The sequence below is a fragment of the Gracilinanus agilis genome, chromosome 5 (assembly GCF_016433145.1).
Source record: "Gracilinanus agilis isolate LMUSP501 chromosome 5, AgileGrace, whole genome shotgun sequence".
NCBI lineage: Eukaryota > Metazoa > Chordata > Mammalia > Didelphimorphia > Didelphidae > Gracilinanus > Gracilinanus agilis.
Window position 1 is genome coordinate 163,869,287 of NC_058134.1, and position 18,705 is coordinate 163,887,991.

At 34.6% G+C, this 18,705-nt stretch overlaps 1 protein-coding gene across 1 annotated transcript in view; it reads right to left on the minus strand.

The window, feature by feature from the left end:
• SEMA3E (semaphorin 3E) overlaps nucleotides 1-18,705 on the minus strand; it is a 385,477-nt gene that overhangs the window by 286,103 nt on the left and 80,669 nt on the right. The window contains exons 2-3 of the mRNA XM_044679056.1: nucleotides 9,675-9,721; nucleotides 5,292-5,321 (exon numbers count right to left, since the gene is read on the minus strand). Coding sequence (XP_044534991.1) covers nucleotides 5,292-5,321; nucleotides 9,675-9,721 — 77 coding nt within the window. The remainder of the gene's footprint in view (nucleotides 1-5,291; nucleotides 5,322-9,674; nucleotides 9,722-18,705) is intronic.

Below are 18,705 nucleotides of genomic sequence, written 5' to 3' on the forward strand. Positions count from 1 at the left end.
TGGGTTTGTACCCCAAAGAGATCATAGATAAACAGACTTGTACGAAAATATTCATAGCTGCGCTTTTTGTGGTGGCAACAAATTGGAAAAGGAGGGAATGCCCTTCAATTGGGGAATGGCTGAACAAACTGTGGTATATGCGGGTGATGGAATACTATTGTGCTAAAAGGAATAATAAACTGGAGAAGTTCCAGGCGGACTGGAGAGACCTCCGGGAACTGATGCAGAGCGAAAGGAGCAGAGCCAGAAGAACTCTATACACAGAGACTGATATACTGTGGTAAAACTGAATGTAATGGACCTCTGTACCAGCAGCAATACAATGACCCAGGACAATTCTGAGGGATTTATGGTAAAGACACTACCCACATTCAGAGGAAGGACTGCAGAAGAGGAAACATATAAGAAAAACAACTGCTTGAACGCATGGGTCAGGGTGGACATGACTGAGGGTGTAGACTCGAAACTACCACACCAATGCAACTACCAACAATTTGGAAATTGGTCTTGTTCAAGGACACATGACAAAACTAGTGGAAACGCGCATCGGCCAAGGGTGGGGGGGGGGCCCGGGGGGGGGGGTTGAAGGGGAAAGGGGAGCATGAATCATGTAACCATGTTAAAAATGAATATTAATAAATGTTAAAAAAAAAAAAAGTATATTGTCTTCCCCCATTAGACTATAATAAATATCTTGATGGAAGGGACAGGTTTTTTTTTCTTATTTGAATCCCTCCACTTAGCACAGTGCCTGGCATGTAGTAGACAATTAGTAAATGATTATTGAATTGATTTACATAATTGAACACATGTCCACACATATTTGTGTATATGTGTGTGATTATGCATAATATATAATGTACATATTTACCTTAAACATATATAACATATTATATATATTTATGTGTAAAAGAAATGAATACCCATTGGAAGAGATAGGGATATTAAGCCTGGAGAAGAGAAGATTTATTGGGGAAAATTTTCATGTCTTTCAAACATTTGAAAGATGGTTATATTAACTCTGACTACAGAAGGTTAAATTAGAATGAATGATTGAAAGTTACAACTTGAATTAATATTAAAAAAATAACTTTCAAAGAAGTTTTACAGTTATTTGATGCAGACATTATTTGATTGTTGCTGAGAACAATGGCAAGGAAACTCATTCTGCCATAATCAGCAACTATTTTGACACTTTAGTATCAGAGAGCAGTGGTGTCATACTCAAATACAAATGGCTGCCATTAATCTTTATATAATATTCCTTGTAGACCATATACTGAATTAGTTTTAAAATGTATCTTTATTTTATTAAATATTTCTCAAATACATTTTAATCTGGATAGGATAGTTCTCCAGATGTGTTGTGGACTGGGTCAGGTGTTTGATATCTCTGGCTTAGAGCGATGAATGGTTAATAACTTGCCCAAGATTCCAGAGCCAATATGGATCAGAAATAGGACCAAAATTCATGTCTTCCTGATGCTAATCCCAACCTCTCTATTTACTGCATCATGCTACCTTTAAAAAATTAGAAGCCAGAATAGTCTCTTGCCTGGGATATTTGAGAAAGGATTAAAACTTTACTTAAAGTTTGGACTAGATGGTCTATGAGTTCTCTTTCAGATGCATGTTCCTACAACATTTTTATAAAATGTCATAGCACAATTGAATATTATTCAAAAATTTATCAATTTATCTATTATATATATATTGATCCCCTATAAGAAGAAATAATTTTAAAGGTAAGATAGAAGCCATTCATCTTAATAAATTTCTATGCTATTTTAAAACATATGTATATATGAAATATAATCTGTAAATAAAATATTAGGATATAGAATATATGCCATAAAATTTAGTATATTATGAGTATTTAAATTTATGTATAATTTCACTTACATACATTTAATCAAAGAAACTTGATTTTAAGTTGTATTTATATTTAACAGACAAAAGGCAAACAAAAAAGTGGGTTATAATGGAAGCTGAGGGAACTTTTACTACAGAATCCTTTACAAAACATTATAATAAAACCTACAAGATTCTCCTTCCTCCTGAGTACAGGATCTATCATTTTAGCTCTTTGTCATCAACTTAAGTGGCCCATCTTCTACCAGTGGAGGAAATAACCCTTTTAGTAAACAACATAAATACAGGCTCCAGCTTTCTTGAGTTCAGAAATTACTGTATTCAGGGTAAAGGGTCACATTCTAAATAGGAATGAGGGAAAAGAAAGTAAATGGAAAATATATTATTCCCTATTCCCTTTCTTCTTCCTATGGCTTAGTTGAATGTAAGCACATTTCCCAAAGCAAGCATCCTTAATATTTGTGTTTTTTTGTTTAATTGTATCTTTTGGTAGTCTAGTGAATGAAATCCATGGGCTGTCTCTCATAATAAAAATTTTAATAGCATAAAAATAAAATTTTAAAAGGAATTATTATAATCCATCAGTTCTTCTTCTGGAGTTAGCATTTTTCATGTAATTGGAAAAAACAAAATGCATACTTTTTATATTGTAAAAAAGCATAAATTAAAATATACATAATTATAACACAAACCAATTATGTTGAAATTCAGTTATCAAAATATTTTTATAAAGCAAGTTCATGGGCCCCAGATGATACAAAGAACTGAAAATTAGATTGGGAGTTAAAAAGTCCTCTATGAGGAAGCAGTGTAACTCTTTGGACAAGGACACAAGCTTTTACGGCCTCAGTTTCCTTATCTATAAAACTAGGTCAATAATCCTATATTCTTAGCACTTAGCATATCTCAGTGAGTTATGAGAATCACAAATCTAAAAACATTATGTGAATGCTAATTATACTGATATAGTCCAAGAAGGCCAAAGAGAAAAAGTTACCATGTATACATATATATTAATAGGGAACTTCTCATCAGAGTACAGACTTGAAATGAAGGTAAGAGCCCTTCCAATGGGAAATGGTAGAACAAACAGTGCAGTAATATTATTGAATCATAGAAGAAGCTAAATATAAGGAATTCAGACAAATTTAGAGGGACATATAGAATGATGTAGAGTGAAATAAAAAAAAATCACAATAATGTAAAGAAAAAGACTTCAGAATTCTGAACAATCATGATTTCAGAAGAGAAACAAGATTCTTCTGTCTTGATAGAGAAGTCATGGATTAAAGATGTAGCAGGAGATACACGTTTTGACATTTGACCAGTAGGTAAATGTGTATTGCTTAACTGTATTTCTTCATAACAAGAGAGGAATCTAGGGCTAGTGTTGGTGAAGGGAGTAATGGGAAGTGAAAGGAATGTTTACCAAGAAAAAAACATCATTAAATTTTTTAAATTGCATATTTGATATTGTCTCTCATCCTAACTTTGCCACTAATTGCTTGTATGGTTCTGGAAATGCAATTTAACCTCTTTGGATCCTGCTTTTTCTTTAAAGAAGTGGGTTAGACTTAGATCATCTATAAATTCCCCTCCTGCTCTTTAATTCTATCATTTCTGAAGCTACCATTAGGAAGATTAACTTACCATAACGAGGAACTAATACTTATAATACTTTAAAATGCAGTGTTAATGTACTGCTTAACATTGAATGTTTGAGTTATGGATAGGAATCCTTTACAAACTTTGAGTTTCTGTAATGATTTAATAGAATGCAAGTTCCTTGAGTATAGAAGTGTTTTTTCATTTTGTCTTTTTTATCCCAAGATAGGTAATGACAAAACCAGTTTTGAACATAGGTTCTCTGACCTTGATTTCAGTGCATTTTCCACCTTAATATAATACCTTATCTCTTTCTGATTCATGACCAGGACATTAAGAAGAGAATAGTCATAATTAGATGCCATAGTAGAATTAAAGCAATGTGGAAATATTCACCCTATATATATAGTGTTTGAAATGTTATTTAAGAATCTTGACATTACAATTAGCAGATGCTTAGTATTAGTTTATCTTTCTTAAGAATAATCTTAATCATAATAAACTGAGTTTATACATATTTATTTATTCTTGTATCTAACCCATCTGAAAAATATGATTACAAATATATGTAGACAATATGCTATTTACTCTTGAACTTCTTTCAAAATATTTCCCTAGGGAGTAGTTCCAAGTTCCAAGTAGTTCCAAGCCTTTATATTTGATCCAGTTACCTATTTCATTGACATTTGAAAAACATACCCACAAACAACTCAATATGCATTGTCACAACTATTTCAATAATCTACTAATTGATATTTTTGTCTCTAAATTCTTTCCTCCCCTAGTCAATCACTCAGTTTATCTCCTGATAAATTATATCATTATGCTACTTCATTGTAAAAAACCTTTCAACACCTGAAGTAAGTGAAAATCCCTAATTCATCATTTAAACATTCTAGGTCTTCAATAATTGAACCTTCTTTTAATTTAACAGACTAATTTCCCACTATTCAACTATTTGAAACTTTCTCAAGACGAACTTTAGTCACATTTTTCCCAAGTAGGTTTAGGGGGAAGATGGCGGCTTAGACGTAGCCAATCTTAAAACCTCTGTACCCTTACACACTGAGATATAAAACAATGTGCTTCGAGAAGAAAGAGGACCAAGTCTAACAACAAGACAGAACAGAGGGAATCCTACTGCTGGACAGCTAAAGAGGTACACCAAGATAAAGGCTTGAATTCTTGAACTGTCAGGTCTGAGGGTATAGAAGGGGAATCCCAGGACCCCTCCCTCATGTGCTGTGCAGAGTCTCCAGTGGCCCCTGGAATCTCAGGGCAGGTGGGCCCACTGGCCAGGAGAGAGGGCTTTGCTGGTGCTGGACTTGGAGAGTTGAACACAGGCACTGGGGAGGTGACTGGAGGAGAAAGCCAGGGAAACACAGCAAAAATGCCTGGAAGATGGCAGCTTAGAGAGAGCCAAACCTTAGAACTGAGGAAAAAGAGGAAGAAGTTGACCAGATGACCAAAAAGCCAGGGATGAAATTCAGTCTTTAAAAAACAGAACTCAACAACTAGAAGAAAATGACTTCACAAGGCAGCAAGAATATATAAAACAAAATTTTTAAAAAAATGAAAAATTTGAGAATATGAAACACCTCACTGATTCAACCAAAGATCTGGAGAACAGAGCTAGAAGAGACAATTTAAGAATTATTGGTTTACCAGAACATCATAATAAAAGAAAAAGTTTAGGCATCATCCTACAAGAAATTATCAGAGACAACTGCCCTGACATTCTCGAACCAAGAGGGAAAAGTGGAAATCATCAGAATCCATAGATCACCTCCTACATTTAATCCACAACTGACAACTTCGAGGAAAATTATAGCCAAATTCAAAAACTACCAGACCAAGGAAAAAATATTACAAGCTGCCAAAAAGAAGTCATTCAGATGTCAGGGAACCACAGTTAGGATAACGCAGGATCTGGCTGCATCTACATTGAAGGACCTGAAAGCATGGAACACAATATTCCAGAAAGCAAGACAACTGGGTCTACAACCAAGGATCAACTATCCAGCAAAACTGACTATATTTTTGCAGGGGAAAGCATGGTCATTCAATAAAATTGAGAACTTCCAAGCATTTGTAAAGAAAAAAACCAAACTTAAATAGAGAGTATGCTGCCCAAACCCAGAACTCAAGAGAATCATCATGAGATAATTTTAAGAGAATGAGGGGGGAGGGGAAAAATCTTTTCTTTAAGGGACCCAATAAGTTCAATCAATTTGTATCCCAAGAAGAAAAGAAGATATTGGCAAATATTAAAAATTGTTATTACCAACAGGGTAACTAGAAGTAGTTCACATAGAGGGAACAGTAACAAACTGTATAGGATGAAATGTCAGAATGTAGGGGTGTGTGTGTGTGTGTGTGTGTGTGTGTGTGTGTATGTGTGTATGTGTGTGTATGTATGTATAAATATATACAAAACTAGAGGGGAGGAAGAAGGTAATGCTAAGAAAAATGGGAAAACAAACAAAATGGAATAAATTTATATTCCATAAAGAAGAGTGTGGGGCCAACAGGGAAGAATAAAAATACACTGGAAGGGTAAAGAGGTTGGAGAGAGGAAATATTTAATACTTAAGTGCACTGAAATCAACTTAAAGAGGGAAGAACAATCAGATACATTGGAGCAGAGAATTGATTTGCGCCCTATAGAGAAGTAGATGGGTAACAAAAGGATTGGTGGGGAAGGAAGTAACACTAGGAAGGGGGGGGTAGGTATTTTCTACTTTTGTGTTTTACTCCATTAGTATAGATTATTTTGGGCCAAGTTGTTGGGTATCTCTCTACCTTCAAGATGCTTCTACACCTATAGCTTTATTGCTGATGATACTCCACAACCTTATTTTGCATCTACTCAGGCACTAAACCAATGAGGAACCAACTGTCTTGTCCTTTGACACTGACTAGACCCTAGTCTAAGATATTGTTTTCCTTGACTCCTGGTTCTCTGGTTTTTAGAAAATCCTTTTTAATTCAACAAATAATATTTCTTCCACTCAATGTTGTTGTAATAGATATTTCTATAAGGTTTTTAAGAATTCGCCCAGTGCTAAATCTGGTGAATAAATCAATTTCTAAAGGATATTAACTCTCTTGATCTAGACTCAACTCTTCAATTTAGGTTGGTTAGTTGAAATAGACTAACTGGTTAGATACAGTTGACTACTGATGAATAATTCCCTAGATTAGCCTCTGTTTCCCCATTGCCACCAGAGATCATTTAGGCAGAGGAATATAAGATTTAGGTTATCATTGTTTTCTTCCCTGTAGGATAGTGATGGTGAGCCTATGGTATGATTGTCAAAGATGGCACACAGAGCACTGCTCTCTGTGGGCATGTGTCAGCTCTCCCACCTCCCCCCCCCAACAAGAGTTCATTACTAGAAAGACAGAGGGACTCAGATGGAGCTGCTCCCTTCCCCCTATCCATCATGCCTGATGACATTTTTTTCTCATCACCAGCCTTTCGGCCCAATAGGAAGGCTCAGTGGGAGGTTGTATAATTCTTAGAAGGAAATGTATGTTTTATAATCTATAATGTAAAGTTTAAATTCTTTTGAGAGTAATTTCAGGATAAGGATTTTGCCATCTCCCCAGAATCCAGACAACGAACCTGTTTGGTGGAGACACCATGAAGATGCCTGAAGACCCTTCACTGGACCATAAAAATCAAATTCGAACTTTGGGTGCAGTTGATTTGAACTATGGGGAGTTGAATGTGTTGAATGCATTTGTTTTGAATGTACACTCTTATACCAATAGGGGACTGCCTCAAATTGGCTTTTTTGTCAATGCGGTTAGTTTTATCCTTTTCTTTTATTCCCAAATTCCTGTAATTTAGAAGTTGACTATGTTTACAGATCCAGTGAAGAAAAAAGACCAATTTTTTTTTTCCTGGATCTCAGGGGTAAATGTGTTGTTTGGAACTCAAGGCGGTGCCATTTAAAAGTATCCTACAAACTTTCTGTGGACATGTGGGGAACTTTGAGACTACTTTTCCCGTGATCCAATGGATTTCCAGTTTCTGACATGATTATGTCAGAGAACAGGAACCAACACTGAGCTCGACTTAAATTTGGAGGTCATCCTTGAGACTTTCTCTCTCTGGCATGCGAGACTAAGGAAAGATGAGTGGAGATATGGACAGGCAGCATTTTTAAAAATAGTCAGGCGTGGTCATATGTATTTTATCAACATGGCCATGGAAATTAATCTATTAATTTTGATCATATATTCAGCCTTTATTATTTTTTATCTTTACAAGGTTCAGAGGCAGCAGAACTGCATAGGAGTTGTAAATACTTTTGCAAGAAACCATATTGGGCCATGATAATTGCCAGTTAATGAGGTTGGAATACAGAATGGAGGGGTGGAATGAGCTGGCATGAAACAAAAGGTCTGTTGAAAGCACCCTATAAATTGAGGCTGATTCCTATTCTCAGGGAGAGAGAACAATGGGAAGGTAGGCATTTCAAAACTGTCTCTAAGCTAAGGTTAACTTATACCAGATAGGAATAGTTACCTAGGCTCATTGCTCATCCAGTACTATCAGCATCCATTCCTGTATCCATCATCCATCATCAATAATATACAACTTTCTAAATACCAACAAGAAGATAAATATTGAAGATCAACTCTGTTAAACCAAACCAACTTGAATTGAGCTAGAACATCAAGCAACTGAAGTTAGGTCTTTAGGCCTGACTAAGGCAATTGGCCTGGCAGGTTCAGTGAATCAACTTCACCTGAAAACTCCTGAAGATTTTATTATAAGATTAGTTAGTTAAATAAGGTTTTAGGATTCATTCCCAATCCCTCTTTCCTCTTTATTTCAATCCATTGTTTCCCTAGCTTTATTTACCTTCATTAAATCATTTAAAAAGAGAGGAATCTTTCACTTACTCATTGGTCAGTAGTGAAGGAGGAATCAACCAAATCGGGGGGCCTGTCAGCTGATTTAATACAGATCACACCCAGCTTCAGAGTCACTGAATCTTACTTAAAGCAACCTCATTCAACTGTGTTAAACCACCTAGATAAGAGGTCTCCAAACCTCCTTTACAGAGGGTAGTACTGGAAAACTCTCCTCCCCATCTCTACACTCCTCATTCCTCACTTCACCTACTCCTGCACTCAGCAGTCCAAAGTACATTATAAAGGAGAACAGAACCCAACAAAGAAGAGTCAAAGAGGGAAAGTAAAGTCATTCAGCTTTATTGAGGGGAAAATATTCATAATAAGAAGGAACATGGAACCATGTCCAATGGGAACTCTGGGAGGAATTGGGCACATTGAGACCAGAAAAATTACGTGGATTTGTATATGGTTTTTATCAGGGTCGAGTAGGACTAAGCAACAGGAGAAGGGAACAAGAAATTTAGAAATAGAGACTGGTACTAATTCATACCAAGTGGAAAAGAACCCCTAAAGAACTCTTAACTAGGTACTCAAAGTCCCTCTTGGAAAGTAAGGGGGTTTTATGTAGTTATAGCAGGTCTTTCTTTAACAGGATATCTAAGGAGATTTAAGGCACCTCAGTATCTCCTTTGTTTAGCTGGGCAGGGAAACTACTGAAATCCCTACATTTTCCTATTCTGGATCTCATTCAAGACTAAATTTATTCTTCCAATTTAAATCTCTTCCACCTCACAAAATTCCTGGGTCTCAACTCACTAAAATGAAGAAATAACAGACATAGATAGCCTGGGGCCAATAAACAGTGAATACCTTTTTTAGATCTAATTGTTCACTCCACCCACAGATAAAAGTATCTCTAATGACTCCTCTTTCACATAACCCTCACCCATCCTGTGAGAAATGAATCTAGAATTCAAATTCCATAATAACAAAAATAATACTATGGACATATCTTAGAGATATTTGGGATTCAATTCTAAACCACAGCAATAAAGTGAATATTGTGATAAAGTGACACTTTTTCTCATTCCCCAGTGAATATAAAAGTTCTGTTTACACTATAGTGTAAGGCTATTAAATGTGCAATGGTATTTTGTTTTAAAATGTACATACTAAATTAAAAATATTTTATTGCTAAAAAATGTGATTTTTTTTTTGCTGAAGGGAGTCTTGCCTCATTGTTGATGGATACTAACTTATCATGGTGGTGGTTGCTGGAGGCTGAGGAGGTTTTAATAATTTCTGATTTTTCCTTTCTTTTGAACACTTAGAGGCCATTGGAGAATTGTTAATTGATCTAATTTTAATAATTCTGTTCTCAAGTAATAGAAATGATCCAGTACAGGGAGAAAGAAGTGGAACAGTGTCTTATATCAACATGGTTTGTGATGCCCCTAAACAATTACAATGTTAATACTAGAGATCTCTGATCACAGATCACAATATTTCAATCTTTTTTCATTCTTCTTATTATATAACAACAGAATCATAACAATAAGAATGAAAGATGTTTGAAATATTGTGAGAATTACCAAAATGTAATTTCCAAGGTCATTCCCAGATCTAAGATTCTATGATACTTTTACTCCAGGAAACCTAAAATTTGGTTTGACTCTACTATTATGAGAGTCTTTTTGCATTGCAAAAAATAATTGCATTTATATGTTTTACATAAATATAGGTGTATTTATATGCATATGTACATGCAGATATGCATACATGTATATATGCATGTGTGCATGTATGTGTATATGTGTGTGTGTTGGACTGGAATATAAAGTCAATAACTTGCTTTAATATGCTCTACTAATAACTGTAATTTTCCTTCATTTATTTTTTTAACCCTTACTTTCCATCTTACAACTGAGACTAAGTATCAGTTCCAAGGAGGAACAAGGAATAATGACTAAGCAACTGGGATTAAGGGATTTGCTCAAGGTTGCATAGCCAGGAAGGATCTGAGGTCATTTGAACCTAGGACCTTCTGTCTCCAGACCTGGTTCTCTATTCACTGAGCTACCTAACTACCCCCTCTACTAGTAATCTTGAAATACACCTATTATATAGAGTCACAGAAAAGAAAACAGGTGATTTTTTAAATTTCATTTTCTTTTGCTTCTATTAAAATGGGCAACATAATATAGTGGAGAAATACTCTGAAATTGTAATAAAAAGAAGTGAATTCAAATCCCAGCTTTCTGTTTGATTTCTGGGTCTCTTCATTCAATAATCTCTAAACATTCTCCCAATTATAAATACTGTGATTCTGTGAGTTTAAAAAAATAGCAGGGGGGCAGCTGGGTAGCTCAGTGGATTGAGAGCCAGGCCTAGAGACAGGAGGTCCTGGGTTCAAATCCGACCTCAGACACTTCCCAGCTATGTGACCCTGGGCAAGTCACTTGACCCCCATTGCCTACCCTCACCAATCTTCCACCTATAAGTCAATACACAGAAGTTAAGGGTTTAAAATTTAAAAAAAATAGTAGGAAGGAAAGCCAACATTTTCATGATGATATAATGAACCACTTTAGTAACCATCCTATATTATCTACAGTTTTTGAATATGCTAAAAACTGTAGCCAAGATTTGTAGCAAATCTAGTTCAGAGTCTTTTGCAGCTCAGTTTTGTACATTTAATTAAAGATAAATAAAAAAACATATCTAAACATAATATATCTTGGTATCACTGATACAAAGCTAAACAAGTAAAATGTGTGATATTAAATTCAGTGTGACTTTAAAATGTTTTTTCAAATCATCTAAGCATCTATACTTTAGTCAGCTATTTTTCCCCTGCTAATTTTTTCCCTCTGAAATTAGGATAGTGAGACATATTTCATAAACAAAAAGCTTTACAGTCTACTTAACCTGGTTAAAATCCAAAATAAAGAATCCACTTTGAATGAAATAATGAGAACAGAGGTACTGATGAGGAAGTTAATCATTAATCTCCTAGTTCAATTACCCCAGGTTGTTCATACTGTCATGGAAATTTTTATCCCACCATTCTGATATAGATAATTTAGATGAACAAAGTCAAAAAGCCAAATTTCTCCAAGTCAAGGTAGAATTTAGAGTTTATTGGAAGAGGGCCAAGTCTCCCAGATAAATCCGGAATCTCGTACATGTTACATAGTTGGACCCCAGTGAGAGACAAAGCCAGGCAGCAAAGACCTGGTTTATATACCAAGACAATAACAAAGTGAATATTTCCAAACAATGATTATGACATGCCACAAGACATAACTTTTTTAGAAACTATTACCCAACTGCAAAGCTGATTGGTTAGTTCATTTAGGAAAACCCATATTTGTCTTAAGGTCTGATCACAAGACAACAGTCTTATTAAGAAATACTGATGACCATTATCTCAGGGCTCATCTGATCTGTTCGGTGGATGGTTATTTCAAATTATGAAAGGTTGAGCATTTTTGCACCATATCAGGACATGATGCAGCATTCCAGGACCTGAAACTCATATGGTCAGCATCTCATGATAGAAGGGAAATATTACTTAGGGAGGGGTTGGAAACTCCCTTAGAAACAGTTTTATGCTTTAGAAATCCTCATAAACTCATAGATTCTACTAATTGTAATTAAGATTATAATGGAAACATACTAATCACTTTAGAATCACAATATTGATTAGGTTTAAACTTATCACTATCACTAAAATCCAATCAAGTATAAGGGGGTAGGGGTCTTTCTTTCCTACAATACATCATAATTTTAATTAATATTGTTTGCCAAACTAGTTAATTCTAGAAGGTAGAACTGGAAAAGAAATGTTTATTTTTGCTACCAGTAGGGGAAAAAATCAACTTTATCTAGATAAGCCAAAGGTAAACTCATAAGGGCTATTTATTTTTAAATTTTTCTTTCATCTATATCTCTATTGACTTATAAAATACTATAAGACATGCTGCCAATAGTTAAAATAGTTTATTTATCTAATGTAATAATTTGCTTCTTCTTAAACCACTAAAGTCTGTGTGCAGGTTAAGAACTAAGAGATATTTAGAGTCTTTATAGTATTTGAGTAAGGGGAAAATGACTAGAAGTGACTTCCTTCCAACTATATTTGGTTTAAAAAAAACAAAAGAAAGAAAAAAATTCTATTTTTTATTTTATTCTAATATATAATATATACATATTTACATATATACATATCTTTATATGTGTGTAACTAAAAAGACATCTATGCATACTTAAATGTGCATGTATATGTGTATACATACACATGTACATATGTAGAAAAATACTTGAACTCTTGCCACAGTAGAGGTACTTTGCAAGAAATCCAGAAAGGCATCTATAGCTTTAGGCCAATGACTTAAGGTATTTTACTCACATTGGTTTATTTGAAGGACCAGTTTTAATATAAAAGCATTTAATATTATTGTTTTCTGAGATAGTATCACCCAATAAAATACACCCAAGCACTAACATTTTGCTTATATGAAAAAAATACATATTTGCTCTTAATACATTTTTCAAAATTCAGACTTTCTCCTTTCTGCCTGCTTCTTTCTCTCTCTCTCTTCTCTCTCTCTCTCTCTCTCTCTCTCTCTCTCTTTCTCTCTCTCCCTCTGTCTCTCTGTCTCTCTCATATAGATATATGCAAATATATATATGCACACATATATATGTTTGTGTATTTATAAAATATATTAGAGAGAGAGAGATAGAGAGACAGAGATAGGAGAGAGTAAATTTTGAAAAATGTAGAAAAACAAATTTTTTTTTCATAAAACAAAACCTTAGTATTTGGATATGTTTCATTGGATGGTACCATCTAGGAAATCAACAAAATTAAGTATTTTTCAAATTTGCTCTATCAAATAAACTACATGAGTAAAATGTTGTAATTCATTGACGTAAAAGATACCAAGATCTGTCTAAGTTTGTTGTAAAACAACTCTGTTGTGGTAAGAGCTCAAGTATTTTTTTCTACCTTCCATCTGCGTGTTTTATCTAAATATCTACCTAAAGTTTTTCAAAGCAAATTATTAATCCTACTACAATAAAAATATTTTACAATGTGTAATCTGATTGTTTTGTAAAAATATAGTCATTTTCTGATTTTTTTTTGAGGGAGTACAGAATATTACTCCAACAGTATGGTTTTAAAGGTATTCCATCTATTTGACCATTAGCAAAAACAAAAACCTCTTTGTCAAGTATTTTCTTTCCCCAAAGTTCTTGATATTAAAATTTAATTGCATGACCCTTTCCAGCTGAATTTAAAACCAATAATAAGAAAATTAATATTTTTGAAAAAATGGAAGAAATTTTCACTTACAATTACACACACACATAAACATACAGTGTCTAAATAATATATATAATTAACCAGTATAATAAAGATGTGGAAAGGAGGGGGAATGATATGATAACTACTAAAGTAATTTTTACCTCTAAAATTCTATTTTTCTTTGATAATTATTGAATGTATTCTGAACACATATTCCTTGCGTGAATAGAGAGAAGAGATAAAAGCATTTGTCAATAGGAGGAAGAGAGCTCACAGATCCTGTATGTCCTGGAGATTTCAAACATCATCAAAATATATAAACCTCAGTCAAATATATAAAAAAAATAGCAGTCAATTAGGTTGTATGACTGAATATGGCAATAAAAGAGTCAGAGTCAGAGAGTCATAGATTAGAGGCCAAAAGTATCTTAGAGGACAATAAAACCAACTCTTTCATTTAACAGATGAGGAAACTGAGGTTCAGAGAAAATAATTGACTCAGTCAAGGTTACATAGATAGATTATGGCAGTAGAATTGGGACCAAGAGGTTCTGACTTCTTATCTCTTATACCATGATGCTTCTCAGCTCCTAGGATTCAAGCATGAGTGATGAACTATTATAATTGGGGTGTTATAAACAACAGAAAATTAGGAAATGGAAATAGTTACAAGAAGGGGGAAAGGAATTAAGTTTTAGAAATTTTTATTTTCATAGCAGAGGGAGTTATTTAAGTGGAATTGTTTAGCAGTGTATTATAGACGATTTTGAAGAAAGGTACTTGGTGTGTGTGTGTGTGTGTGTGTGTGTGTGTGTGTGTGTGTGTGTGTGTTTTCAAAGTCATTTATAAAGCAGTGATGATCTAAGCCAAGGAAATGAATGAAGGAGAAATCTATTGAGGATAAATAAAAAATGCATAGTGTCATATTGACTGGTGCTATATTAAATATAACTATAGTCCTTTTGTTATTACATGTTAATAATAATAACAATAAGCTTATGACTAAACTGGTGATGAGCTTCTTTGAATCTCAGTTAAGCTGATCCTCTAACAATATATATATATATTAAATACATCAATTAACAAATTCAATTAAGCAATCATTTAAGTACCTACTCTGTGCAAAAGAGGTAATCATAGCAGAGTGGATAAATAACTAAAATGAGGGGAACCTTGGTCCCCAACTCTGTTACATATTGGCTTAGCAGCATGACATATTTTACTTTACCTCTTAAAGGTCTATATAAACTTCTTAGATGGCAAGTTGAAGAGAAGGTGTAAAGGAAGTATCCTCACTGGGAAGACCCCCACACCATTGAAAGAATGGGGCCAGTTCCTCTCCTCCCTGCACAAAGTGTTGTAATAGGAGAAGATACAAAAAAGACAATATAGTCCCTGAATTCAATTAGCTTTCAATATAATAGGGAGATTTTAATATGTACAGAAAATGATATAAGGTAAAATTTGATGAAGGAAAAAAAAGAAAAGAATACAATACCCTTGAGAAATTTTTGAGAAAAATTAACATTTTAACCAGGCAAAAATGATTTTTTCATTACTTAAAGCATGTGCTAGAGTGAGTGAGGAATAAAAATTTACTGACTGCCTCCTGGGTAGTCCTAAGAAAATCATTTGTTGTGATTAGACACATAAACTAAGAGGATAGCACAGGAAGTGCCTCAAAAGAAGCCCCTTTAAAACAGTTCATTGAATTCAGCTCTCTTCTTGTTCCTGGCTTGGACTTGAAGGACTTCTGGCTGGGACCCTGAGACCTTGTTGAATGAAAAAGACTGACTGACTACTTTAACTTCCCTGGAGGTACTAGCCTCCAAGAGGCTCCCTTGATTGGGAGAAGCCCTTGTGGTTAAACCCCTTATTAATTGACTTTAAGGCTCTCTGGCTGGGCCTCTGGAGCCCTACCAGAGTAAAGCCCAAACTTGACTACAAATCTAGTTTGTTACATTAGCTCTCTTAATCTACCCTCTTCTACTTCCACTCTCTCCTATATTTTGTAAATAAATTATTAAAATCATTTTACGAATTGGTATTTATTCAGTTCCTTGGAGACCACATCTTTAAGTATTAATATATCAAACCAAAAACCCCCTTTCCCCTCTTACATTTCTAAGCTAGCTCTTGAAGAAATGGAAGGATTTCAAAGGTAAAGGATGAGGAATAAATGTATTTTATGTATGAAAATTGGCTTTTATAAGTAGAAAGACAAGAAAGTACAGGGTGAAAGGAGGAAGAGTTAATAAACCAGTTTGCTTTAAATGTAAAGAATGTAAAAACAGTTAAGAAGGAAATCAACAAGTATCTCTTATTTCCTTACTATGTACCAGACATTGTGCTAAGGAAAGTAGATACAAAAAAACAAAACAAAAAAATATACTTCCTAAACTTGAAAAGTTCATAGTCTAATGAGGGAGGCAATGTGTGAACAAGTATGGACATAAAAGATCGATATAGAGTAGATCAGTGATTCCCAAAGTGGTCGCCACTGCCCCCTGGTGGGTGCTGCAGCAATCCAAGAGAGTGGTGATGGCCACAGGTGCATTTGGGGGTGGTGAATAACTGTAAGGGGGCGGTGATAGTATGTGACAGGGGAAGCTAAGTAATATTTTTTTTTCTGGAAAGGGGTAGTAGGCCAAAAAGTTTGGGAACCACTGGAGTAGATGAAAGGCATTCTGAAAGGGAAGGCACTAACAAAGCATGGACCATGAAATATTCCCTGAAAAATATGAAGAATAAGCTGAGTTGAGGGAAACCAGTGAAAGAAGTAGAGAGTGAGTAGGTAGGTGGCTGAGTGAATAGAGAAACAGATTTAGAGGTGGGAGGTCCTGGGTTCAAATGTGACCTCAGTCACTTCATAGTTGTGTGACTCTAGGCAAATCACTTAACCTCAAATGTCTAGCTATTACTGCTCTTCTTCCTTAAAACCAATACTTAGTATTGATTCTAAGATAGAAGGTAAGGGTTTTGAATATAAAGAAAAATGAATTGGGCAAAAGAGAGGAGGGGAAAAAATTCAAAAGCATGAGGAATAGGAAGTGACAAGGCAAGGAACAAATATCTTGTTTTGGGAACAACAAGGTCATTGTTCTTAGATGTGAGAGGAGAAATTTTTTAACATGTTTGGATAACCACAAGTTTGTGAATGAAAATTATTTATCAGCAATGATGAAAAATGCTATCCACTACCACAGAAGGAACTGATGGAGTCTGAATGCAGAATGAAATATAATATTTTTCACTTTATTTCTTTTATGAGTATTTTTTCTTGTATAAGTGATAGGTGTCTTCTTTCATAACAACAAACATGGAAATATGTATAGCATGATTATATATATATATGCTATATCATATTACCTGCCATCTAAGCAAGGGCTAAAGGAGGGAGAAAATAGATCACAAAACATCAGAAAATGATAATATAAAAGTGTATCTACATATAAACTGGAGAAAATATAATAATTTTAAAAGTTTGAAGAACAAGAAGCTTAAAGAAACCCTATAAAAAGAGATTTTTTATTGCATGCATATCTACATATATACATGTAGGCAAGTAGGTATATAGAACAGAGGTATCTCTATGAACGTATTATTTATATTTTTCCCCAAGTACATGAAATTAGTCAAACTTTTATAGCAATGTGAACCAAAGTTATCCCTATTGAGTCCTCACTTTTTCACGGAAAGCTCAAGTTGCTCTTCTCAGAGGTTGAGAATATTGAAAAACTCAAGTCATTAAGTAACAGTGGTTTAAGAATGTTCTTTGTTTACAAAGTGTTCACTAGTATAGAGAGTTGCATCCACAGATGTAGATGATGGTTCTTTCCAGTGAGCTGAACTCCCATCACAAAGCTCTACCAGTTCATCCCATTTATAGCCGTTCTTGTTACTAGAGATTATAAAGTAAAAGACATCATCTAGATTTGCTCCTCAGATAACATGCTGTGTGGAGGGAGGTAAGGAACCAATGTGACAACAATTTTAAATTGTTCAGTCACTAAGAAGCTTATGTAACTTGGCTCTTTAATAATGACTCAATTTCCAAATCAAATTACCAGAGTTTCCAGCTACAGGTGATCAAATTAGGAAGAGGAAATGTGCCAAATATATATAAACAAATGAATTGTTTCTAAAAGTGCTGATTGAAATAATTAGAATTGGAAAACATTAAACAGTGACTCAATTAAGTAGAAGCATCAAGAAGCAAGCCTATTGCATTTCATGGGTTTGTTAACATATATGCAACATTCAGCACTAAAATTTGGGAATGGAGAAATCAATTAAGTGGTATTAAGTGCATTGCAAGTAAATGCAGCAGAAAATTACAATTTTACCAAATCATTCAAGTGCCTCAGTACTAGTAGTTAACAATGATATAATCTGCAGTTTTAAACCATTGGTTTGTTGGTTGTTGCCCTTTGTTTTCAAAAGGCCCAAAATGATATCACTGGTGAAACCTTTCAACTCAAGGATAAACTGAATTAAAGTGATGCAGAGTTGGGCAATGTCATCAGCCTCACTCTTTCTTCCAGTGTCACTGAAGTCCAGTGGTAAGACAAAAGTCAGGATGACTGGTGATGACTTGGAATGTGGTAGATGACCTTGGCTTCTCAAAATCTAACCATGATCTCAGTGTTCCATTGTGCCTGCTTCCACTGCCTTTGTGGCTGGTGAAATAAATTGTTTTCATCCATCCCTTCTACGAAGGGAATTCTTCATGTGCCTGGGATAGATATTCACTGACATCAATGGGTTTGAAACATGCCAGTTATTCTCAATATGGTTTAGTCCACCAGCCAAAATGGTTTATCATAGTGTGGTCACTGCACATGCTACAGCTTCTTGGAGTCACAAGTGGGAGATGGGTGTCATGTAGATAACAAAGAAGGAAAGTTGCTTTGAAAGAGGTTCAGCAAGACCTCACACCAGAGATTTGAGTCTTCCTTGAAAATTCTATGTACAATATTCACCATTATTTCCTTCTTCAAAATACCCTATAATTCTATGATTCACAAGTATTTCAAAAGGAG